General features: G+C 38.9%; 2 protein-coding genes and 1 pseudogene across 10 annotated transcripts in view; all 3 read right to left on the bottom strand.

Moving 5' to 3' along the window:
* pdlim5a (PDZ and LIM domain 5a) overlaps positions 1-15458 on the bottom strand; it is a 61571-nt gene extending 46113 nt beyond the window's left edge. For 2 of the 6 annotated variants that reach the window (XM_089130611.1, XM_039685088.2), the window contains exons 1-2: positions 15303-15458; positions 7272-7438 (exon numbers count right to left, since the gene is read on the bottom strand). In XM_089130611.1, coding sequence (XP_088986737.1) covers positions 7272-7370 — 99 coding nt within the window. In that variant the 5' untranslated portion in view covers positions 7371-7438; positions 15303-15458. The remainder of the gene's footprint in view (positions 1-7271; positions 7439-15302) is intronic. The other 4 variants (XM_039685089.2, XM_039685090.2, XM_039685093.2 and 1 more) reach the window with 2 other exon arrangements.
* LOC148981772 (uncharacterized) lies at positions 11420-12916 on the bottom strand (annotated as a pseudogene).
* Positions 15459-25537: 10079 nt separating the features above from the next.
* The window catches only part of opn4xb (opsin 4xb), a 20239-nt gene continuing 19085 nt past the window's right edge, over positions 25538-26691 (bottom strand). For all 4 annotated transcript variants that reach the window (XM_089130603.1, XM_039685222.2, XM_089130602.1 and 1 more), the window contains one exon: positions 25538-26691. This exon is cut by the window's right edge and continues 40 nt beyond it. In XM_089130603.1, the coding sequence (XP_088986729.1) occupies positions 26390-26691 (302 nt within the window). In that variant the 3' untranslated portion in view covers positions 25538-26389.

Genomic DNA, 26691 nt, shown 5'->3' with positions numbered 1-26691 from the left:
TGTAAAGAAGAAAGCACAGTATATAGAGCCAGACCGATAAAGGATTTTGAAGGCCGATACCGATACAAATATTTGATGATTTTAAAATCCGATATATCGGCCGATATTTTTATTATTTTTATTTCGGAAACGCGCAACAAAATATTAACAGATTTCCCTAACATTAGTTATTTGTAGTTATTTATGTGTTTTAACTAAAATAATATGATAATGCATTTTAGAAAGAAACTTGTTTCAATTGTCACAACAGAACATCAAAATATATTAAAGTTCTGATAAATAAAATAATAATTAGTTCCTACATTGCCTTATAGTTATAAGCTACCTTATAATGACAATGTCAGCTTGCTTATCCTTTTACCTGCACTTTTTGACAACACTCATGACATGGTTGAAGCGTGATTCGTCCGTTTTTATTTTATTTTTGAAATATTCATTTATCGGCCATTATAACTAGGGTTGGATATCGTTCGAATTTGAATGATTCTGATTCCGATTCCTTGTTTCGATTCCGGTTCCTAACGATTCTCGATTCCGATTCTTTTAAGAGGCAGGGTCAAAAAAGTTTAGCTAACCTTGCTAACCAATGGTATTTCTGAAGGAAATACTCCTTCTGTCACAAATACTCCTTTTGTCACAAATTTAACATTTTGCCGAGATTTCGTTATTTTTAGAAAAGTGAAGCCACACTTTGGATCGCCGACGTAAGCTACACATGTTCGACTCGCGCGGTTATGCCAACACTTCCGGAAGACGCTTCTTCTTTGGTGTTGTTCAGCGGTTTCTTCTTTCGCTCGGCGGACTGTGAATATCGAAACTAGGAATCGAAATTTTAACTTTTGAACGATTCCGGGAAAAATTAAAAGTTAGTCTCGGTTCCAATCGATACTCGATTCTCGATACCCAACCCTAATTATAACTGCCGATACCGATATTTTAGAAAATGCCTAATATCGGCCAGCCGATATATCGGTCTGGCTCAAGTATATTCATATGTATACATATATACAAACGTCAATACAATGAAAGCATGCAAGTATCAGGATGCTAAGCACCCAAAAGGACATAAAAGTATTATATAAGTAAAAAAAAAAACATGTTTTCTTTATGAATCTGTTCAATTTCCCAATAACACAATTGCACATACAAACCTGAAATATAACAGGTGGTGATTGTACGCAGCGTAACGGTGTCGTCATACCGTATCCAGATGGTCGGCCACATCAGCATCAGTGGTTTTACTGTTTCTGAAGGTGTTGCACCGCACGGCTGAAGGTGAACAGTGAACAGAAGGTCTATTCAGCTTCAACACACTACCCCATGCAGTTCAACAGGGTGCCTTCATTAACTTCAATCTAAACACACATAAACTAGCTGTGAATACTCATAAAACGCCCCGTGTGTGTGTGTCTCTGAGGTACGGCGAGAGTGCTGTCGCAATCAATACTCTGAGCAGAACGCAGTGTGTATATAGAGACCGGCCAAAACTGTCAAGAAACGGCATCGTTGAGAAAATGTGTGCAGTAATATTCAGATGAAGTGCCAGAGACAGATCCCATGTGCTTCATCACGATATACCGAACAGATCTACGCAAATAATTAAGTCATGTGTTTGAAAAGTCAGACAGAGAGGCATTTCATTCGGTTCTGGGTCATAAAGGATCGTTGTGTTTGTTTCTGGCACTGAAAAACGATATAAAAATAGTTTTTAGTGCCAGAAATTATTCAATTAAGGGCACTTTTTAAAGAATAAATTAAACACCAAATCACTTACTCAAATTTGAATGTAAATTCTTGTTAAAATATATCTAAAAAAATATATAATTGTTTTTTTATTTCCCAAAATTACCACTTTTATAGATGCATTAAATTGAGTCAAGATGTCTATTTTAAATAAATGCTGTTATTGTCGTTTCAGCAGCACAAATTTTTTCAACATTGATAATAAGAAGAAATGTTTCTTAAATATCAAATCAGCATATTATGAAAACTGCAGAAAATTCAGCTTTGATCACAGGAATAAAACACATTTTAACAGTAAACTGTAATAATATTTTACAATATTATTGTTTTTTACTGTATTTTTGATTAAATAAATTCAGGCTTTGTGAGCAGAAGAGACAAAGCATTTAAAAATCTTAGATCCGAATGAAGCACTCCAAAGCGCTGCGTAATATAATAGCATAAATGTCTGAATGAATGGTTGAGTTTGTTTCCTGCCCGTCTCGCGTTCACATGTGGAATCTCACAGGTGCTTTCAAGCTGATTTATTGGTGAGACTGGAAGCCCAATCTGCTAACTTGATGAGGAGAAGCAGCTTGTACTTTTCAACAACCATTCAGTGAAATGATTTCTGACATCATATCAGGTTTCAAGGAAAGCGAAAACATCTTCATTAAACTTTAATGTTTTCCCATAGGGGCTATTTAAAATGGATCCAGCAGACACATGTTCTTTACTGTGTGTTTCTACGCACTTGATTAGTGTATTAAAGGAGTAGTTCACTTTTCAAAAATTTTTTTGCCGATAATTTACTCACCCCCATGTTATCCAAGATATCCACATCTTTCTTTCTTCAGTCGAAAAGAAATTAAGGTTTTTGATGAAAACATTCCAGGATTTTTTCTCCATATAATGGACTTCAATGGGAACCACACGGTTCAAGGTCCAAAAGACAGATTCAGTGCAAACTGCAAACTGTTCAAAGGGCTTTAAACGATTCCAGACGATGAATAGGGGTCTTATCAAGCGAAACGATCGCTCATTTAAAAAAAAAAGAGTAAATAACAAATGAGCAAATAACAAAGTTTAAGTTTTATACGTTTTATAAGCAATGAATGAACCAAATGACTCGGAAAAAGATTCGTTCATTTTGATGAACGAGTTCGAACAGGAGAGTCACAAACGTGTGTCGCAGAACAGAGCAAGGCAAGCATTTGAGCTTATAAAACTTAAACTTTGTTATTTATTAATTAAATGAGCGATCGTTTCGCTTGATAAGACCCTTATTCATCGTCTGGAATCGTTTAAAGCCCTTTGAACAGTTTGCAGTTTTCACTGAATCTGTCTTTTGGACCTGAACCGTTTGGTTCCCATTGAAGTCCATTATATGGAGCATAAAAATGCTGGAATGTTTTCATCAAAAACCTTAATTTCTTTTCGACTGAAGAAAGAAAGAGATATCTTGGATGACATGGAGGGTGAGTAAATTATCAGCAAATGTTTTCAAAAGTGAACTACTCCTGTAATAAAGTGATAGATCGACATTTCTACAGTATATACCACCTGGAAAAGTAAAAATAATGAAACAAACAGTAAGAGAGAGATACTGAATCAAAAAAAAGTGAATTACACCAATCAGATTTCCTTCAAGAGAAAGAAAGACAAACACAGTACAGAAAACTGGAGGTACCACATGGCACAATGTTAAGTGTCAGATGGTACACAAGTACAGAGAGAAACTGACATTGACACAGAACACACACCCATCTGTGATCCTGTGTACTGACACTACCCAGCAGCTCCAAACCACAGTGAGTCTTATAAAGCCTAGTTTAGACCAGATCCCTGTATTAAATCCCACCATAAACCAGAACTTAGAGTATTAAATCTCTGTAAAGCTGGCTGGGGTTCGGCGAGGTCCAAACCAAATCAATCTCGCTCCAAAATCACACTCCCACAACCTCAGACCTGTCCGCATCCAAACCCAACACACTCCCCCCAAACGTTTATTTACAGTCTAAACCTGTCACAGCGCCCGTCCTGTCTGACATCAGCAGACGAGCAAAAACATTTGAAGAAATACTGCAATCTACAAGTTCTCGCCAGAAACACTGCCGCTTCGTTCTCACGGCTGAAACACAGGACCTCTGTGAAAGCAGCTTGAACTGGAACACTCTCATTGTATCTTATCATCGACGAAAGGTTTATCACCCACACATATACACTCCTCTGGAGATGATGTCATGAGATCTGGAAGGCAAAACTTGAAGAAACAGAAATGTGGGTCTCGAGAAATTAGAATAAGTGATCCTGATTGGTCAATCTTCTTAAATATAATTGCATAATTATTAGAGCCCGAACGATATGGATTTTTGGGGGCCGATTCCGTAAAAAAAACAATATATTGTCCGATATTATTAATGTGTATATTATAATAGAGTAGCAATATTATGTACTGTATGTGTATTATAGTACATTACCAGTCAAAAGTTTGGACACACTTTCCTATTGGCTGTGAACAAATATTTTCCCGAGTCAACTCGTTCATTTCGTTCGTTGAATGAACCAAATCACTGAAAAAAGATTCGTTCATTTTGATGAACGAGTTCAAACAGGAGAGTCACGAAAGCGCATCACAGAACAGAGCAAGGTGAGCATTTGAGCTTATAAAACTTAAACTTTGATTTTTATTTATTAAATGAGCGATCGTTTCGCTTGATAAGACCCTTATTCATCGTCTGAAGTAGTTAAAAGCCCTTTGAACAGTTTGCAGTTTGCACTGAAACTGTCTTTTGGACCTTGAACCGTTTGGTCCCCATTGAAGTCCATTATATGGAGAAAATCAAGGAATGTTTTTATCAAAAAAACATAATTTCTTTTCGACTGAAGAAAGAAAAACGTGGACATCTTGGATGACATGTGGGAGAGTAAATTATCAGCAAAAGTTTTTTTTTTTTAAAGTGAACTACTCCTTTAAATTTGTATGGATTTTTTTCTAATATACACCTAATCACACCAGCTGTTGGAAAAACATTGCTAGTTGTTATAAAGCCAGTAAACAGACGAGCTACTGTCACACTGCAGATAGAATGAAGCTTCGCTAATTCGTACTCCTGCAACAATGCTGAATAGAGATGAGAGGACTGTAAAACCCACATTAACGATGAGTCCGGCCACACTGGCACAGGACTGAACCCTGGCTTTAGCTGACGGCAGCGCTCCCAGTTTTTACTGAGGATCTGAAGTTGAAATAACGTATTTTATTGAGTGTGAGTAACGTCTGTAGCGGGATCCGAGAGAGCTCTCGCACAATTGATCAAATATTTTCACTGGCTTCCTGTATAAAGCTCTCTAAGCCGCAAACCAAAACCAACGAACCGCGACATCACAAACTGTGACTGCTTATAAGCAACTCATGAGATGAGACACTTAGAGACGGACAGGGAAAGAAGGAAGAGCTTGGAGACGGGGAGGGAAAGAAATAGAGAGAGGCAAGGAAAATCAATCAGAAGGTCATTTACATCACTCCTCTGCCAGATGGCATTGTGGGAATAGCTGTCATACATTGGCAGTTCAAACGGGTGTGTGACATAAGTGGATCTGAGTGTGTGTGTGTGTAAAAGAGAGAAGACTGTGTGGAAGACTCATTAGGAAATAAAGAGTATGAACAGGTGGAGAGGAAAGGTTACATAGATCACTTAACAGATATGGAGATAAATAACTTTGCCCTGTGGTCAAGAGGAAATGAGATGAGGCTAAACCTAAGAGTGTGTAATATATTTTAAAATAAACATTTTAACTGCTATCCAGTGACATTAGAAGAAAGCGCCTATAAATATAGAGGCACTGAAAGAAGTGGTCCACATAATGCATCACAAACTGAAACATTTATATTTGCATTTGGCAGATGCTTTTATCCAAAGCAACTTTCACTGCATTCAAGCTGTAATAATAATAAAAAAAACTAAATTTAAATTGTGTGCTAATCACATTTCAATTATTTATTTCATTTTTTTTCTTAATATCTGTAATAGCCTGATATAGTGGCAATTCACAGACGGTTTTTTTAAACACTTTTATTCAGCGAGGATGCATTAAATTGTTTAAAAGTGACAGTAAAGATATGTATAGTGTTACGAAACAAAAATGTTACAAATGCTGTTCTTTTGAACTTTAGATATTCATTAAAGGAGTAGTTCACTTTTAAAAAACGTTTGCTGATAATTTACTCACCCCCATGTCATCCAAGATGTCCATGTTTTCCTTTCTTCAGTCGAAAAGAAATTTAAGGTTTTGATGAAAACTTTCCATTTTTCTCCATATAATGGACTTCAATGGGGACCAAACGGCTCAAGGTCCAAAAGACACTTTCAGTGCAAACTGCAAACTGTTCAAAGGGCTTTAAACGATTCCAGACGATGAATAACGGTCTTATCAAGCGAAACGATCGCTCATTTACAAAAAAATAACAAATTTTTAGTTTTATAAGCTCAAATGGTCGCCTTGCTCTGTTCTGTGATGCACGTTCGTGACTCTCCTGTTCGAACTCGTTCATCAAAATGAAGGAATCTTTTTTCGTGACATTTGGTTCATTCAACGAATGAAACGAACGAGTTGACTCTGGAAAAGATTTGTTCATTTTGATGAACGAGTTCAAATAGGAGAGTCACGAACGCACATCACAGAACAGAGCAAGGCGAGCATTTGAGCTTATAAAACTAAAACTTTGTTGTTGTTTTTTTTTTAAATGAGCAATCGTTTCGCTTGATAAGACCCTTATTCATCGTCTGTAATCGTTTAAAACCCTTTGAACAGTTTGTACTGAAAGTGTCTTTTGGACCTTGAACCGTTTGGTTCCCATTGAAGTCCATTATATGGAGAAAAATGCTGGAATGTTTTCATCAAAAACCTTAATTTCTTTTTGACTGAAGAAAGAAAGACATGGACATCTTGGATGACATGGGGGTGAGTAAATTATCAGCAAAAGTTTTTTTCAAAAATGAACTACTCCTTTAAAGAATGCAGTTAAAAATAAAATAAAATAATGTATCATTTTCCACAGAATTATTAAGCAGCGCAGTTTCAACATTGATAATGTTTCATGAGCATCAAATCATCATGTTAGAATGATTTCTGAAGGATCATGTGACACTGAAGACTGGAGTAATGATGCTGAAAATTCAGCTTTGATCACATTGATAAATAAATGTCTAAATAATAACTAAATGATTATAACAGTAAATTAAAATTTGATAAAACAGTTATGTTAAATGTAAATTTTTAAACCGTTATTTGAAAGTAATCATATGCATCTCTCAATCACAGGCAGCTGTAAATGACAGGCCTTTTCTAAACATATGGTCACATGACAAACATCGGGCACCGTTTTAAAGCACAGCTCCCCTATTCATAATGCGAGTTCAAAAGCAACAGAGAAATAGACAAAAAGAAAAGAGCGAGGGGTGTGAGAGATCATTAAAGGGTACAGATGGTGTCGGGGGTCAGAAGGGGTGTATCGTGTTTGAATGAATGTGTGTGTTCGTACTCACGCGTGAAATGGAGAGAGGCATGTTGAAGTCTTTCCCCCCCTGCAGTCTGAAGCCCCAAGGGGCCGGACCCTGTAACACCACACTGTATTTACCACTCATAGCTGTCTGATATCAAACACACCCTCAGAGACTGCAAACACACACGTAGAAACGCCTCACAGAATGCCCTGGGAAGACAGAGAGAGAGAAAGGGGCAAAAATGTTCAGTCAGACATTGTTTAAAAAGTGTACATTTTCTAAATGAAATGTAAGTGGTGTGTGTCTGTCCAAAACACAAGTGTTGCTACTGCTATGCAGTTGTTAAAGGGATAGTTCACTTTTAAATTAATTTTTGGGATGTTTCAGCTTACCTCAAGCGCATCCAAGATGTAGGTGTCTTTGTTTCCACAGTATTTTCAATTTTAATATTTTTAGGTCAAACCGTTCCTGTCTGTCAGTCATATAATGGAGGTCTATGGTCACCACCTCAAAGAGCATGCACAGAGAAGTCCAAATTAAACATGATTTAATGACTCGTAAATGTAAGTACACATTGATGGCCTAAGACACGAAACGAGCGGTTTGTGTGAGAAAACGAACAGTATTTATATCGTTTTACCTCTTGTAACCACAGGCACGTCCAAGTGATCTGAGGGCGCGGGCGCTTTGTGGCTGCAGTTACAAGAGGTAAAACGATATAAATACTGTTTGTTTTCTCACACAAACCGCTCGTTTCGTGTCTTAGGCCATCAATGTGTACTTACATTTATGAGTCATTAAAATTATGTTTAATTTGGACTTTTCTGTGCATGCTCTTTGAGGTGGTGACCATAGACCTGCATTATATGACTGACAGACACGAACGGTTTGACCTAAAAATATCAAAACTGAAACTACTGCGGAAACAAAGACACCTACATCTTGGATGCGCTTGAGGTAAGATAAAACATACCATTATATGACCTCCCAGTCATATAATGGAGGTCTATGGTCACCACCTCAAAGAGCATGCACAGAGAAGTCCAAATTAAACATGATTTAATGACTCGTAAATGTAAGTACACATTGATGGCCTAAGACACGAAACGAGCGGTTTGTGTGAGAAACAAACAGTATTGATATCGTTTTTACCTCTTGTAACCACAGGCACGTCCAAGTGATCTGAGGGCGCGGGCGCTTTGTGGCTGCAGTTACAAGAGGTAAAACGATATAAATACTGTTTGTTTTCTCACACAAACCGCTCGTTTCGTGTCTTAGGCCATCAATGTGTACTTACATTTACGAGTCATTAAATCATGTTTAATTTGGACTTTTCTGTGCATGCTCTTTGAGGTGGTGACCATAGACCTGCATTATATGACTGACAGACACGAACGGTTTGACCTAAAAATATCAAAACTGAAACTACTGCGGAAACAAAAACACCTACATCTTGGATGCGCTTGAGGTAAGCTAAAACATACCATTATATTACCTCCCAGTCATATAATGGAGGTCTATGGTCACCAACTCAAAGAGCATGCACAGAGAAGTCCAAATTAAACATGATTTAATGACTCGTAAATGTAAGTACACATTGATGGCCTAAGACACGAAACGAGCGGTTTGTGTGAGAAAACGAACAGTATTTATATCGTTTTTACCTCTTGTAACCACAACCACGTCCAAGTGATCTGAGGGCGCGGGCGCTTTGTGGCTGCAGTTACAAGAGGTGAAAACGATATAAATACTGTTCGTTTTCTCACACAAACCGCTCGTTTGGTGTCTTAGGCCATCAATGTGTACTTACATTTACGAGTCATTAAATCATGTTTAATTTGGACTTTTCTGTGCATGCTCTTTGAGGTGGTGACCATAAACCTGCATTATATGACTGGCAAACACGTTTTGACCTAAAAATATCAAAATTAAAACTTCTCAAAGTGAACTGTCCCTTTAAGGTGTTCAATGTGGTTTCTTACTAGCAAAAAACTGTTTTACTTGAAGGAAAGTTTTAAGCTTATGAGCAATAGCAATAGTGATGCTTGCCTTATGAAACACTACTAATGAAGTTGATTAGTAGCAGAAAGATGTATTGAATAGATATTATTAAGAACATAGTGCCTTGTATGGGGTCTGTAAGATACTCAGCCGAGAGTTTTGGTTCAGTTTTGGCTTCTTATATCATTTTTTATCTCAACCATACAAAAAGAACCTGAGGATGGTATATTTGACTCCAGAAGTATTTTGTATTACTTTTTTCATTCCTTATTTCTTTCATAACCCAATAATTCTCAAGATTTCCCTACTACTCTCAATTATCCTCATTTTTATACTAGGTCTGACCTTAGTGGGAGAATCTAGACAAATTTATCAGACTGTAACCGAAGATTCATTGTTAACCTCTCCATCATGTCGATTTTGTAAACTATTCCCAGCCAATCATTCATTTCCAGTATTTCAGGTTGCAACCATTTTCTGGTTATAGCTTTTCAAATATTTATCAGACTTGTCTTCTAATTAAGGATGTGTAAGACCAAACTAAATTGGATGGGTACCTTGAATTTACACTCTCTCTTATGGATTTTAGAGATTCAATATTTAATAGTGAACTTTGGAGCATTCCCAGAAAAGATGTCTATGATTGGCTGATCCGAGAACACATTCTCCAGCAGATTGCACTTACGCTTTGATATCTCTTCAGCTCAGAGGTGAGGAAAAATACAGTGATCATTTTCCAACCGAATTATCTCTAAGTTGAGGAATGTGTTGTCTTCTGCTGTGATTTAAGAATACTTTTCCAATCTTCTTCTAGGATTTCAACATTTCCTTCCATTTCACTTTTATTTTTAATTTATTGGATATTTTCTAATTTACTGTCTTGTAGACTTTTATATAATCTCACCCCGCTTTATATATTGAAATAAACATTGCAATAATACTTTAGTTTTCCTTGTCAATATAGTCCCTGTATGTCTTATTTGTAAGTAACTATGAAAATCTTGAACATTTTTCCTTTATGTTAAAAAGTACGGTATGCTGTGAGAGCTCGTTTAGTCCAAGCTTTAAAGCTATATCATATAGTATTTGGATCAGATGTTGAATCGTAAGCGGGGCATCTCAATATCGATATCGAGTCAGTCTTGCCAAATCTTTAATAAATTACTAGTCCACGTTTTTTAAAAGACGTTTTTTATGCTCACCAAGGCTGCACTTATTTGATCAAAAATACAGTAAAAAACAGTAATATTGTGAAATATTATTACATTTAAAAAAAAACTTTTATATTTTAATATTTTCTTCCTGTAAAGCTGAATTTTCAGCAGCCATTCCTCCAGTTTTCACCTGTAATACTGTATATATTTATTTATTTTTAACAACCAGGATTATTGGATGTATAGAAAGTTTAAACGAACAGCATTTATTTGAAATACAAAACTTTTGTAACATTATAAATGTCTTTGCTGGCTGTCTTTGATTTGTCAAATTCAAAATGTCAAATAATACAATATCAGTATAAGTACATTAAAAAAGTTACCATGCAAGGTGAAGACACATGTTAATCAGAACACCTGGCAACAACAGCATAATTATTCCAGACACATTTACCTTCAGAAAGCAACACTCTTGAGTCTTGACTAAACGAAAAACTCCTCGGCAGCACAGCCAATGATAAAGGTCTAAAGGTCCGACACAAAATGATCCACCCAGATGGCAGATTGTCATTTTATACCCATCATCTATCAGAGGGGGTGTGTGTATTTTGGGGGTTGGGGGTGCTGGGCTTACGCGCTGATATTTTGGGAACGGACCCTAGACGTGCTGCCAAACATTAAGCAGGTACCGTCATAAAGCCAGCTAGAACCCAGAACAAAGTTTCTGAGATTAAACGATCAGGATCAGACGCTGGAATGTTCCACGGGTCAGATGGGCGTCCTGTACTCAGCACATTTTAAGAGGGAACGCTTTCGTTTGCCAGCATCTCTATCTACTGCTCGTATTGTCCAATAATTCACCATGGGAAAAGAGTACGACTGCTGTAAACACTGGAATGGAGATGAGATCCACATGTGATTCGTTCTGTCATCATTATTCAGACGACTCTTCGTCAGCTCTCAGAAACTCATAAGGACAATTCAAGAATTGTTAGTAATGTTTAACCTATGCTGTTTATACCATATACATTTATACTAAATAATATCTTTCATCATTCTATTCATCTCTGTTATGGGTGGGTGGATGGATGGATGGATTGGTGGGTGCGTGGATAGATGGATGGATGAGTGGGTGGATGGATGGATGGATGGATGGATGGATGGATGGATGGATTGGTGGGTGCGTAGATGGATGGATTGGTGGGTGGATGGATGGATGGATGGATGGATGGATGGATGGATGGATGGGTGGATTGGTGGGTGCGTGGATGGATGAATGGATTGGTGGGTGGGTGGATCGATGGATGGATGGGTGGGTGGATGGATGGATGGAGGGGTGGATGGGTTGGGTGGATGGATGGATGGATGGATGGATGATTGGATGGATGGATGGATGGATGGGTGGATGGGTGGGTTGATGGATTGTTGGGTGGATGATGGATGGGTGGGTGGATGGATTGGTGGATGGATGGATGGATAGGTGGATTGGTAGATGGATGGATGGGTGGGTGGATGAATGGATGGGTGGATTGGTGGGTGCGTGGATTGGTGGGTGGATCGATGGATGGATGGATGGATGGATTAGTGGGTGCGTGGATTGGTGGGTGGATCGATGAATGGATGGATGGGTGGGTGGGTGGATGGTTTGGTGGGTGGATGAATGGATGGGTGGATTGGTGGGTGCGTGGATTGGTGGGTGGATCGATGAATGGATGGATGGATGGGTGGATGGATGGATGGATGGATGGATGATTGGATGGATGGATGGATGGATGGATGGATTGGTGGGTGCGTGGATGGATGGATGGATTGGTGGGTGGGTGGATGGATGGATGGATGGGTGGATTGGTGGGTGCGTGGATCGATGGATGGATGGGTGGGTGGATGGATGGATGGATGGATGGAGGGGTGGATGGGTGGGTGGATGGATGATTGGATGGATGGATGGATGGATGGATGGATGGATGGATGGATGGATGGATGGATGGATGGATGGATGGATGGGTGGATGGATTGGTGGGTGGATGGATGGATGGGTGGGTGGATGGATTGGTGGGTGGATGGATTGGTGGATGGATGGATGGGTGGGTGGGTGGATGGATTGGTGGATGGATGGATGGATGGGTGGATGGATGGATGGGTGGGTGGATGGATTGGTGGATGGATGGATGGGTGGGTGGGTGGATGGTTTGGTGGGTGGATGGATGGATGGATGGATGGGTGCATCGATGGATGGGTGGGTGGATGGATGGATGGAGGGGTGGATGGGTGAGTGGGTGGGTGGATGGATGGATGGATGGATGGATGGATGGATGGATGGGTGGGTGGATTGGTGGGTGGATGGATGGATGGATGGATGGATGGGTGGATGGGTGGATTGGTAGATGGATGGATGGGTGGGTGGGTGGATGGATTGGTGGGTGGATGGGTGGGTGGTTGGATGGGTGGATGGATATCATCATATAAGTGTTGAGTGAGGGAGTTGTCCTGTATCTGACCCAGGTCTAATATCAATAATAGTTTAAAGCTCATCACAGTCCATGTGTTCCCTGCTACCCACTACACACACACACATTTTGGGATTCCATGTTTTAAGGGGACTTTCCATAAAGATTTTTATACTGTACAAACTATGTATTATATCCCCTTACACTAACCCTAATCCTATGCATCACAGAAAACTTTAGATATTTTTACATTTAAAAAAAACCCCAGCAATTTCTATGATTTATAAGCTGTTTTTCTCATGGGGACCAAAAAAATGTGCCCATGACACACACACACACATACACTCATCTCTATTGCCACAGAAGTGCAGCCATACATAAGGAAATCACAAAGTGACATATGATAAATGATATATGCAAATACACACAATAGAGCATGTGGATGCACACTGAGTGGCGGCAGTAAGTAGCTTAAGTGTGAACAGCTGAGACCAAAACGAGAACAATACATGCTGCTTGTGTGTGTGTGTGTGTGTGTGTGTGTGTGTGTGTGTGTGTGTGTGTGTGTGTGTGTGTGTGTGTGTGTGTGTGTGTGTGTGTGTGTGTGTGTGTGTGTGTGTGTGTGTGTGTGTGTGTGTGTGTGTGTGTGTGTGTGTGCGTGCGTGCAAATAATAGCTATTGGATTAAGTGCCTCTCTGGTTTACTGTTTTTTCCACCAAAGTGACATTATAGATCCAGTGACTTGGGAGACACAAGAAAAACAGATTGTTGCATTGTGTTGTGTTTCATCTAGCCACTGGTTTTAGATTAAATGATTCATATTAGCATTACAAAGAGATTTAACTACATTTAATTACCATTATAGTGAGATGTTTCTAAATAAAAATAAAAACACAAACAAACTGTCTGGCTATATGTGACTCAACACTAATCTAATTTAATCCCAATCTGTCTGCACTGAATCAATTACACCAGACTAGCAACTAATTCAGTCGTCTGATACCTGCTGACACAACATTTACAAACCTGGAAGTCTAACTGCATAGGAAAGCAACAGCATTATTTAAGGCATAATTCATGTTTGAAACACAAACACTGTATGACAGATTAAACATTTAAGGTTAATACAAATCTCTAAATACGAGTAACTGTTGACTTATTAAACATTACAATAAATAAACCCCCAAAAGGCATTAGTTCCTGGAACAGTGAGCAGATCTTCACAATGATCAATCAATGTTTTACATGCTAAAAATAAATAATGAAACAGTGCCTGTGCATTTGAGCATCTGTTTGCTGCGTGTGTATGTGTGAAAGAGTCGGCGATCACGATGCATGCCTGCAATTTCATTCAAAAAATAAAAGTCCTGCTAAACTGGCACAGACATTGCAAAGAAGCTAGAAACAGTTCATCCAAAAGTTAACATATAATATGTATTTTAAATATATTGTAATGAAAGTTAAAAAAGTGAAATAAATAAAATAAAAATTAATACATTAAATTTATTCCATTTATGTAGTCAGACTTAAGATCAGCATCGAAAATATCTGCATGACACCAAGCGCTGTACAGACAAGAATCTGCAAAGCATCTCCATTTTATATATAATGACTTTTTTGAATAATTGTTCGCATGTGCTGCATGAGTAATGTGCTCATCCAGAGGGGGTGAGGACAGACACGGCCCCCAGTGTGCATAACATATGACATCCAGCCCATCCATATGGGGCCCCCTGAGACATCAATGAGGCATTACGACTCCTCGACACAACCAAATGTTAATCGCTTTCACCGTTGATTTCAGTTTACTCAATTCACTTCATTTGTGGTGGTTACTAATATTGAGCAACTTGCATTCATGCTATATCAAAAAAGATGAAAACCTAACATCATTTACACAAAAGAAATCCATGCATTCTTACATTTCTTCAGTGAATATGATAGAGGTGCCAAATAAAATTAAAGCTGTTATGAATTAGTATGTTTGCAATAACTAAACATCCAATGCCATCCTATAGCTTTGCTATATGTTGGGTAAACAACACACAAACCCCACACTGGCATACATTATAAGGCAGATCATGAACAGTTAGCACAAAAGGTTAAAATACAGTAGGTTTGGGGCAAGTTGCCACATTTATATAGGGACTTGTTGTTGTTCATGTGTTCACTTAAAAAAACTATATTTCTACATTTATTTTGTTCCACAAATTCCTTTAAGACTGTCCAACTGTTTACATTTGAGTGAAAAGACTTTAAATACACTTTTCAAATAACCGTATTCTTCTGAAATCAGTGTCAGTAAACAGCAAGTGATGCTGTGACAACATGCCCCGGTTGGAATTTCAAAGTGTCAGATAAAAAGTAGCCTATTAAACAGAAAACTATTCAAAACAATTCATTCACACAGCTGTGCTCCTATGACAGTTTAAAACGTTATCTCTTGTGTGATGTGATGAACCTGCACTTACCTGTGTCTGTGTAAGTCTGGGATTGGGATGAGGCGTCTGTTCAGATGAAGCGGCGCTGCGACGTTCATGTTCCCTCCGCGAGTGACGTCATCAAACATGGGCTGGACCAGAGACACGCCCTCTTCCTTTCGTCACGCCCATTACTCCGACCTGCCGATTCATACACTTACAAAAAATTACCAAAATATTACAAAGACAGACTTTTCTTCAACTGCCCTAACAACCCCCCCCCCCCCCCTTTTTTTTTCTTCTTTTTTTTTTTTTCGGGATGCTGCATTACATTTTGGGATAATATGATGTTGGTAATATATTGTCCATGCTTCAATAAGTTCAAGAACGGTGATAAAAAAAAAAACATAAACAATTCTGTGTATGCAGCTAAATGACATATTATACATATGATGCAAAAAAAAGAAGAAAAAAAAACAAAAAAAACAACGTGGTGTAGCCTATGGTTTAACCATTATAAATATAATGTCCTGGTAAAAGTGCATACAAATTAAAAAAACAATATTAAAAATACAATATTAAAATAAAATAAAACACAATTCAAAGTGTAGCTGAATTACATGTTTAAATATTGTAGGCTACTGATAAAGTATACAAAAAAAGTGGTACTTACCAATTTAATGGTTATAAATAAAAGTCCTGGGAAAGCACAAATAAAATAAAATAATAAAATAAAAATAAAATAAATAATAACATAAGAAAATAAAACAATGTAGGCAGATTTATTCAGTCTTATTGCATAATATTTCTGACTTTAAAAAAAAACTGTGTATTTATATGCTTCCATGAAGAACATTTAGGATACCTGACAGAAATAGTTTAATAGCGTGGTTTTAAAAGTGGCCTCAGATTAAAAAAATTAATTGAGAAAGAAAGAAAAAAAAGTGTGAGAAAAAGTGAGACTGCCATATCGAATCACTCGAGTAGGCCTAAGTAATGATTCACGATGACACCGTCATTACAGCACGACATCTACCTAAACACAAAGGCCCTGTATGACAGCTCTCGCAAAGACTAATGCCTGTTTATACAATCTGATATGTTAGACGAAGGATGAAAACCCCATATAGACAGTCTAAAAGCATCCACATTGACGTTAATGGGGGCTAAATGGGATGTAGTGTAAACACAGACCAAGGCAGTGCATAAAGAAGCTATTATTAGCATCTCTACAAAGAATGGAGATCAATAATGTACTCTGGTTCAAACTATCCTCTAATTTTCCTAACAGCTAAATGTAGAAAGAGCAGTCAGAGTGATTGGAGTTTATTTAATGCTCTGGGCTAATGCACTCATAAACCAACAGAGACTGTTTAGAAATCAATGGGATCTAAATAATGTTGAATCTCTCTGAAGCACAGTTTAATGTTGCTTATATTGAGGTACTTGAGAGTGAGACCATTGTTACACTGTTTACTTAAAGTTAATCAGTTCTGTAAATTAAAGTTATACTGTGAATCATTTTACTGGAGCGCCCTCTGCTGGATGGAGAATGAACACGAAGATCTCTGTCTTCTAATCTAGAATATTTGACCATTTCCGTAAATAGGATAGGCATAAGATTAAAACTCTCTAAAAAAAAATGTTTTTTTTCCCCCCAACATATTAAGCATGAAATAAATATTATAATTAAAAATCAATATCTAGAGAGTAGGTTTGTCAATGTCCAGTGTAATGCCAAAATGCAGTAATGTATACACAATAAAACATTTATTTTACACTTTTGCATTTGTAAAAAAATATAAATAAATATAATATACATAATAAGTAATGATTTATTGAATACATATATTAAAAAAAAGTTGAACACAGCTAAATATTATTTTGACGTAAATGTACTTTTTGTTCATAATAAATTATCTTTTTGGTCATTAATTATTTAGTGTTGAACATATATTTACTTGTCAGGACAGTTAAGGTTCAAAATGATGATAAGGACTCATACAGTATATAAGGTTTATTTGTTTTTAAGGTATGAAATTAGATTATAACTTTTTGTTGTTGTTCATAATTAACTAAATGTAAATAGTGAGTCAATTGATCATCAATTCATCTTCCGCCTTTTTAATGGCTATGATAATAAGGAAACATATTCATACGCACAGTCACGCAGAGCCGAAGCACAACCCAAACAAATTGCAACAAAATCCGCAAAATGCATGCGTTTTTTAACAACATAGCCAATAGTGTGCCTTTAAAATTGCACATATACTAAATATTTTAGACGACCAGACAAAAAATAAAAAATAAATAATTTTATTTTCTCCCAAATAAACACCACACCACTCTCCTCTCAATGAGTTTCATGTGGAAAGTAGGCTTACAAATACATTATTTTTTAATCAAAACCTTTGATACAAATCTCACATTTTCAATAAAACTAATACACAAAAAACACCTAAATGTCACCTCTCATTTACACGGAATTAAAGCCTAAAAACGTAAGTTACCTAAGCATTTGATATTTTGCTCTCGGGGTCCCCCTACAGTTGGGAAACAGTATTGTCATAAAATCTGCCATGGTTACACTAAGCTAGGGAATACACGCGTGCATTTGTTGACAAGCGATACCCCCGAACTCTGCTGAAGGAAGGAGTTCTCACATCTTGGGCAGACTCCAGTGTTGCATGTGAAATGTCTTCATCCCAGGTACATTATATATATATATATATATATATTTTTTTTTTTTTTTTTTTTTTTTTTTTTCAAACGCCAAAAGATCGCGTAGCTCACGTTTACAAGTCAGCGTCTTTATAGTAACTGTAGTGGCAGTGGCACCCAATGTCCGTTTAGTTCTTCTGTACCACCTTTTGAAGTCAGTCAAATTGTAACCAGTATTTGAAACACGAGCAAACCACGATCTTCTTTTTAAATGTTTACTTCTAAAACATAAAACAAAACTGTTACATGGTACGCACGGTCAAAAAACTGTGTTGCTTCCAACGTCTCTAACTTCAAACTAAAACACATCCAATCACTTGCGTTGTGACGTAGTGCGATCTGACTGGAAGCTCAAAATAATTAAATATAATCAGATCTAAACATTACTAAATATACATTTTAAATCCAAAATAACTAAAATAATAATTCTTATAAATCTTCATGAAATATTTTCTTACTATTTTTACTAAATTATTATTTCAGATGAACTAATCCCTATGTGGCTCTTACATTACCCGGCCCCTAATTGGTTAGGCAGGAGGACTAAGCAATTATAAACTTAAACACTAAGAGCCAATCAATTTCTAAATGTCCATAAACTATCAACTTGTTTCTTCTTTCTTCACTCTTCTGACATCGCCTCTTCCAACAAGCACAGTTTATTTATAGGTCTTTCCAGAGTGTTGGTCTTGGTCTTAATCTTCACTCGTCGTACTGTTCCATTGGAATCAGGCAATGTTTCAACAACCTTTCCCATGAGCCAGGAGTTCCGTGGGGAAGAACTATCCACTAGTAACACAACATCTCCTGTCATGAAGTTTCTTCTTGGCTTTAGCCATTTCTGGCGTTCCTGAAGAAGCGTAAGGTATTCACGCGTCCATCTAGTCCAAAATAAATCCACAAGATATTGAACTTGCTTCCATCTCTTTCTTGTGTACATATCATTTTTGCTGAAAATCCCTGAAGGCATGCTGGGTTGAGATTTCAACAGTAGTAAATGATTGGGTGTTAGAGGTTCTACATCCTTCACATCATCTGAAACAGTTGTAAGCGGCCTACCGTTGATGATGCTTTCGACCTCACACATTATTGTCAGAAGACAATCATCGTTCACAGCTTGCTCTTTCAGAAGGGAGTTAAGGATTCTTCGCACAGTCCGAATTTGTCTTTCCCAAACCCCGCCTTGGTGCGAAGCAGCTGGGCTATTGAAAATCCACTTTATTCCCTTTGGTTGCAAGGCCTTTTCAATCTTATCATTATCCAGTCGTTGAATGGCTTCTCTCATCTCTCTTTCAGCGGCCACAAAATTTGTGCCGTTATCAGAACGCATGATGGTAACTTGACCTCTTCTGCACATAAAGCGACGAATTGCATTAATGCAGGAGTCTGTGTCAAGACTATCTGCAACTTCGATATGCACCGCTCTGAGTGTGAGACAAGTGAACATCACGCCATATCTTTTGACTGTACTCCGGCCCCGCTTGACATCAAATGGCCCGAAGAAATCAACACCAGTAAATGTGAAAGGAGGCTTATCTGGCAAGACCCTATCTTCAGGCAGATTTGCCATCTTTTGTTCACCAACCTTTCCATTAATCCTGCGGCACACTGTACATTTGTTGATTATCTTTCGCACTGCAGAATTGGCTTGTGGAATCCAGTACTTGCACCTCAGTTGTGACAAGACGTAATTGCGTCCGCAGTGTCCTGTTCTTTGGTGTATATCTCTCAAAATCAAAGTAGCGACTCTGCTGTGCTTTGAAATAATTGCTGGATGTTTTGCGTTTTCTGGCATAGCAGACTTATTGAGTCTTCCTCCAACCCTTAAAGTGCCATTGTGAAGAATCGGATCCAATTTAAACAGCTGACTGCTGCGACTAAGCTGTTTACCTTTCTCCAGCACTTTGATTTCTTCTCCAAACTGCTGTCTTTGACTGAATTTGATTATTTCCGATTCTGCAACAACCAGATCATCCAAGGTAAGGGATTTCTTTTCTGTTGTTTTGAATTTCTTCATTTGCTGTTCTAATTTTGATCTTGCCTTTTCAGGGTCCTTCTCAGTTTCCCTGATCTTTCTCGATACTTCCTTTCTTTTCTCTTTCAGTTTCCACAGATTTTCCTTCACCTTTAAAATCCAAGCCACTGATCTTTTTAGTTTATGCCAGTCTGAGTAATAGCTGATCAGCATGTCGATTGGTTCCATGTTTTCTTTAACTTTGATCATGTTGACTGTAGCTATATTCTTGACTTCAGGATCATTTTGAAGGATTTCCTTCCTTCGCACAGGCTGTTCTGACCAATCACATTCATTGTTCAGCAAGAACTCCGGCCCATTGATCCAGGTTCCTCCTTGTGTCAAACTTTTAGCTTTCAGGCCCCTGCTGGCTTGATCTGCGGGATTTTCAGTTGTTCTGACGTACTTCCATTGCGATGGCTTGGTTGCTTCTCGGATCAATGAGATTCTGTTCGCAACAAAGGTTTTGAAACGAGCAGATTCACTGTCAATATATCTGAGCACAGTAGTACTGTCTGTCCAAAAAATTGATTGTTGCAATGGTACTTGAAGCTCTTGATGTAACATCTTGTCTATTTTGACAGCAATAACTGCTGCGGTCAACTCGAGTCTGGGAATGGTGACCAGTTTGAGTGGAGCCACTCTTGCCTTGCCCATGAGGAATGCACAATGCTTCTCACCTTGACTATTCTCTAGCAGCAGATATGACACAGTGCCATATGCGGACTCAGAAGCATCTGAAAAATGATGTAACTGTGCTGCTGTAGTGCATCCAAAATCTGTAGGCTTCAAACACCTGCTCACATGGAAGGTAGAGAGGTGACTAACATCTTCAATCCATCTTTTCCAAATTTCAGCGTGTTTTCCGCCAATGTTCTCATCCCATCCATATTGTTCTTTACAAAGATTTTTCAGCAGGAGTTTAGCGGGCAAGATGACCGGAGCCAGAAAGCCAAGGGGGTCGTAGATAGAGTTTACGACTGATAAAATGCCTCTCCTGGTCATCGGCTTGTCTGGCAGCTTTATACTGTAGGTGAAAGTGTCAGTTTCTGTGTCCCACTGTACTCCGAGGGTCCTCTCAACTGGCAAAGCGTCATGTCTTAGATCCAGGTCTTTCACTTTGCTGGCTCTGTGCACTTCAGGGATTGTCATTAACACCTTCCTGCTATTGCTCATCCACTTTGTTAAAGTGAATCCTCCTCTGGCACACAGGGTACGAAGATCTTTAGCCAAGGTCACTGCATCTTCTTCTTTAGCTACACTCTTCAGGCAGTCATCTACGTAGAAGTTGCGCAGCACTGTCTGGACTGCTTCTGGAGATACACCAGCCTTGTGATCTTCAGCAGTTCTTTTTAGTGCATATGAGGCAACACTCGGTGAAGAAGTAGCTCCGAAGAGGTGCACAGTCATTCGGAATTCCTCCATAGGCTCGTTCAACTTGCCGTTGGGCCACCAAAGAAAACGCAGCAGGTCTGCATCACGCTCCAGCACCTTGACCTGATAAAACATCGACTCGATGTCCGCCATTATAGCTACTGGCTCTTCACGAAATCTTAAAAGCACACCAATTAACGTGTTGGTCAAGTCAGGTCCTTGAAGCAGTTCGCCATTCAGTGACCGATCCTGAAACGAAGCTGTGCAGTCAAAGACCACCCGCAGTTTTTGTTTCTTTGGGTGATACACCCCATGATGTGGTATGTAAAACAGCCTGTTGTCGTCACGGTTCAGCTGATGAACTGGAACTTGGACAGCGTAACCTTTTTCAATGATGGTCTCCATGAAGCTCTTGTACTCTTCAAAAAATTCAGGATTCTTCTTGAACCTTTTAAGCAAACTGGCTACACGCTGTTCCGCCACACAACGATTATTTGGCATTTGAAGCTTCTCATTCCTTAGTGGCAGTCCAATGCTGTAATGCCCATTCTCAAAAACTGTGGTTTTCTGCACAGACTGCAAAAACTGTTTGTCTTCACAAGACATCTCCTCTCGGTCATCGTAATTACGCTCTGGAAAATCAGTATTATACTGTTGGACCAGCAGCTTCTCAATCTCCATCACAGAAACTCTGTTTACTGAAAAGGTAGGCATTTTATTCATTGCATCATTCTGTTCCCTTCTTACAGGCCCATTCACAACCCATCCAATGGCAGTCTTCACAGCATAAGGCCCTCCATCCTCAGCATTAATAACATGCCATGGTTCCATTGCTCTTGAACAATTAGCTCCAATAAGCAGGCCTACATCAGCTTCTATCTCTGGCAAGCGTACTTCATTGAGGTAAGGCCACTTTTGGATATCTGACCTTTTAGGTATGTTCTCGACGTGAACAGGTATGTTGCTATGAGTAAACACCTTAGGTAGATCAATGAACTTGGTGTCTTCCAGCCCACACACTTCCAGGTCTGATATGACAAAACTGTTCATGAGCTTCTGTTCCTCAGGTTTGTCTTGACCCATGGTGCTAAGAAGTATTCGTGTCGGTTTCCCTTTAATGTTTAGTTTCCTTTGCAGGTCTTCTGTGCAAAACGTTGCTGTGCTTCCCGGGTCCAGAAAGGCGTATGTTTCAACACACTTGTCACTCTTTTTCGATTTTATCTTCACCGGTACTATTGACAGCACACATTCTGTTTCTCCAGCCCCTGTGAGACTACAGGACTCTTGCAAAATAGAAACTTGAGCACAGGATACTTCACCTCCATTACGACCATCTTTCTTTTCAGGTGAGACAGAACCTTCTTCCTTTGTTATGTGCAAAATGTCTGGATGTTTCAAAGCACATTCTTTACACTCAATTCTTCTTTTGCAGAATTTGCTAAGATGACCCGGAACCAAGCATCCAAAGCACAAGCCTTTCAGTTTTAAGAAATCCACACGCTCCTTATGTGGTTGGTGTTTGATTTTGCTGCATGAGGCAAGGGTATGTGATTGCTGGCAGTACAAACACGGCTTCTCAAAGGCACTCACAGTTTTAACTGAAATTGTTGGCTTAACATGTGTTTCTTGAGGCCCTTTGCTTTCGGTGAAAACATTTGTTGCGAAACTGCTTCCACGGACCTCTCTTTTTCCTTGATGCTTTTCTTTTTGGTCAATCTTTCCACTTGAGATTGGGTGGCTGTCTGAGATATTTCCAAAGAGGGGATCCATCGCTATTCTAGCTTGGCGGTCAATGTAACTCACCAAATCAGCAAACTTTGCTCTTCTCCCTCTTCGCTCTTTTATGTCAAAAGCTTCAGCACGCCAACGTTCTTTCAGTTTATATGGTAACTTAGACACCACTGTCCGCAAGTTGGTTGGGTTATCCATCTCCTCTAAGAATTCGATGTCTTCCATGGTATTGCGACATCCGATCAAAAACATTGCATAGGCGCTCAATGCTTTCCCGTCGTCAGATTTCACTTGAGGCCATTTGAGTGCTTTATCAATGTACGCGCTGGCAATCCGTAATTCATCCCCGTAGTGTTTATGAAGTAGTCGCTTCGCCTCGCAGTATCCTTTTTCTGGCATCATATAAGAACAGCTGCGAACAAGCTCTTGAGGTTCACCAGCCGTGAATTGCTCCAAGTAGTAAAATTTTTCTTTATCATTGCTGGTTTTCTGCTCTATTGCGTGCTCAAACGCCCTCATGAAAGATTTGTACTGTAGTGCATCACCCTTGAACACAGGAATGTCTTTGGTTGGTAGATGAGATAGCTGCTGTTGTTTAACTAGTAGCTCAGTGATTACGTTCTGTTTTTGCATAACCGCTATTATGTCATCACCTTCGTTAGATTGAGCACTAGACACATAATTGAAGACCGGTTGAGATTGACGCATTTGGGAGTGCTGCGTTTGTGGTGGAACATGAGTGTTCGTATTAGCTTGCTGTGGAAGCAGAATGCTAGTTCTTTCCTTCACGTGTCCACCTTGTGGCTTTTGTACTGCTGAATAGCTACTTAAACCATCTTCAGATCTTTCATATTCTTTAAGCACCCTTAATTTTGCTTTACTCTCAGCTAACGCAGTTTCCAGCACTAACTCTTCCTGTTCAGCTTTGATTTTAGCTGCTTCAAACTCAAGCTGTTGCATTTTCTTTAGTGCTGCAGCACGTTCGAGCAGGGCTGCATGTTCCGCTTCCTGTCTAGCTCTTGCTGACGATACTCGTGACGCAGCAGAGGTGCGACTGATTTGTGATCCACGTGTGCTGGCACGTGTGGCCCCTACCTGTGAAACACTGTCACTTGGTTTAACTGTTTCTTGCAGAAAATCAACCACATTTTCTTTTTGCAGCTCCTTTTCTACTGGCAGTACGGGTTCATGCTCAGCTGCAATCCAATTTTTTGTAGTTTTCATAAATCCTCTAATTACTGCCATTTTGGGTTCAAACCAGATCTCTTGATCAGCTGTTTTTTCATCTTCAATCAAAAGATTTGCCACTTCGTTATTGAGACGGTTGAACTCATCTAGTGATGTCGCAAAATCATTTTCCATCATGTATTTCACTCTTTGTAAATTTTGAGCATCACTCATCATTGATTCTAACTCCTTCTTTTTGCTTGTCAGAATTCCTAATGTTCTTCTTCTCATTGCAATGCACCTCTGCAATCTCTCTTCTAATCCCTTCTCTGTCAGCTTATGTGACCTTCCCCTTTTCATTGTATCCTCAAAACATCTTTGTTCATCTTCCTCAGCCATCTTACAAGTAGGAGAGTTAATGCTTTAGTTGTATGCAAACGTTTCAAACACTTTCTTCAAAGTTTTCTAGATAAACCGAGTGCAAAACAACTTCTTAAAGATCGCCATAACTCCACATTGACTGAATCAGAGCTTGTAATAAGCATACGTTTTACAGGGGGAAGTTGTTCGACCTTTTTTTTTTTTTTTTCAAAACTCACTCATTATCTTCGTGCATCCGTATCACGTCCTTTGAAGAAAAAAGTACTCACTTCAACGCGCGCCGCGCGGTTACCTCACTTCTCTGTTGACTGACAAGTCGACCAGCCGTTAGCTACCGATTAGTGCATGTAGATCCGTGTCGCGGGTCTCTTGAAGAAACTGTCCCGGTTCTGTCACTTGTTTGTAGCGCTAAAGTCCAATCCGCTGCTTCTCCTTGAACAACGCCATCGTCGATATCCAGTTAATCCAGCGCCGTTAGTTTTAGCGAGTTTTTTGACTAATGTAGTGGCAGTGGCACCCAATGTCCGTTTAGTTCTTCTGTACCACCTTTTGAAGTCAGTCAAATTGTAACCAGTATTTGAAACACGAGCAAACCACGATCTTCTTTTTAAATGTTTACTTCTAAAACATAAAACAAAACTGTTACATGGTACGCACGGTCAAAAAACTGTGTTGCTTCCAACGTCTCTAACTTCAAACTAAAACACATCCAATCACTTGCGTTGTGACGTAGTGCGATCTGACTGGAAGCTCAAAATAATTAAATATAATCAGATCTAAACATTACTAAATATACATTTTAAATCCAAAATAACTAAAATAATAATTCTTATAAATCTTCATGAAATATTTTCTTACTATTTTTACTAAATTATTATTTCAGATGAACTAATCCCTATGTGGCTCTTACAGTAACGTTAGCCTATTGGCTACTGTTTTACATAATGGATATGCTAATTCAATTCAATGTTTGTGTGGTAGATAATAGCCATGTTGTCAATAATAAAATATCAAGCTACCATAGATGAATCTGCAAATTTGACAAATCGATTTTCATTTTAGCCTGAGGCAAGACACTTTCACCAGAAAAATAAGTAAACAAACATGACTATCAGCCTGCAGACATAGATATCCTTTTATTGTGTCTGTTTAATCATGTATTATTTACTTGCAAGAATGTAGCCCCTACCAAACTTGTACACACCGTTAAGACATAGGGTCACTGATTTATTTAGTTTTTGACGGCCAGCATCGGTCGAGCACCCCTCCTCCTCCTTTAGCTCACGCCAGCGAGCGAACGCTGGCCCAATATTGATCCTCGTCCTGCCTTTTATTTGGTCACTCTCTCGTTTTCTCTTTCTACTGTCCTCTGACAAAACCTTTGGCTTATTGGTCTTCAGCCATGACAACATACAGAGGTAAAAAAAAAAAAAAACGCTTGTTAGGCTCTCAGGTCGGAATTTGAGGAAGTGTGGAAGTGATGTATGCCGTAAAGCAGTCGAATTTTGTAGTTCTTTTTGTGCTCGGGTTCCTACTTGCTCCCCGAAGTTACAGAGTGCCAGTAAAAGCGATACCGACAGTCAGGCTATGGTAGATCTGTCATTCAACCTATTGTAAGTCGATGTACCATCTCAAGGGTTTTGGAAAAATATTATAAAGGTTGAAAAGTTAAATAGTGCTGCTTTAACGTTATTAATCTGCTTCTGTCTTCATGGAGTACATACAGTATGTTACATCAGTGCTGGTCGGTTCATGTGAGAAATCTCTCCATATTCTCCATTAACTCTGCCGGACAGTTCATGTTTGTGAGGCCGAACATTAAGCTCCTTGAGTCCTGAGATCCAGACTTTTCTTCTCCAACGGTATCTTTTCTCATGTTGCTCTCTGAGGCTGGACTAATGATGACTGTGGGCGTGTCCGAGGAGCTGTGGGTCACAGAGTCGTTCTTAGGGTTACACTGAAGGTCAGAGGTTATTTCAGCACTCCTGCTCTTTTTAGTGCAAATATCCATCGGTGCGCTTGCCATGGCGAAGGAACCGGAGACGAGATCGC

The sequence above is a fragment of the Pimephales promelas genome, chromosome 4, assembly GCF_988280905.1.
Source record: "Pimephales promelas chromosome 4, fPimPro1.hap1.1, whole genome shotgun sequence".
Lineage (NCBI taxonomy): Eukaryota > Metazoa > Chordata > Actinopteri > Cypriniformes > Leuciscidae > Pimephales > Pimephales promelas.
The sequence above is the reverse complement of the archived record's forward strand: the minus strand, read 5'-3'. Positions and strand labels throughout refer to the sequence as shown.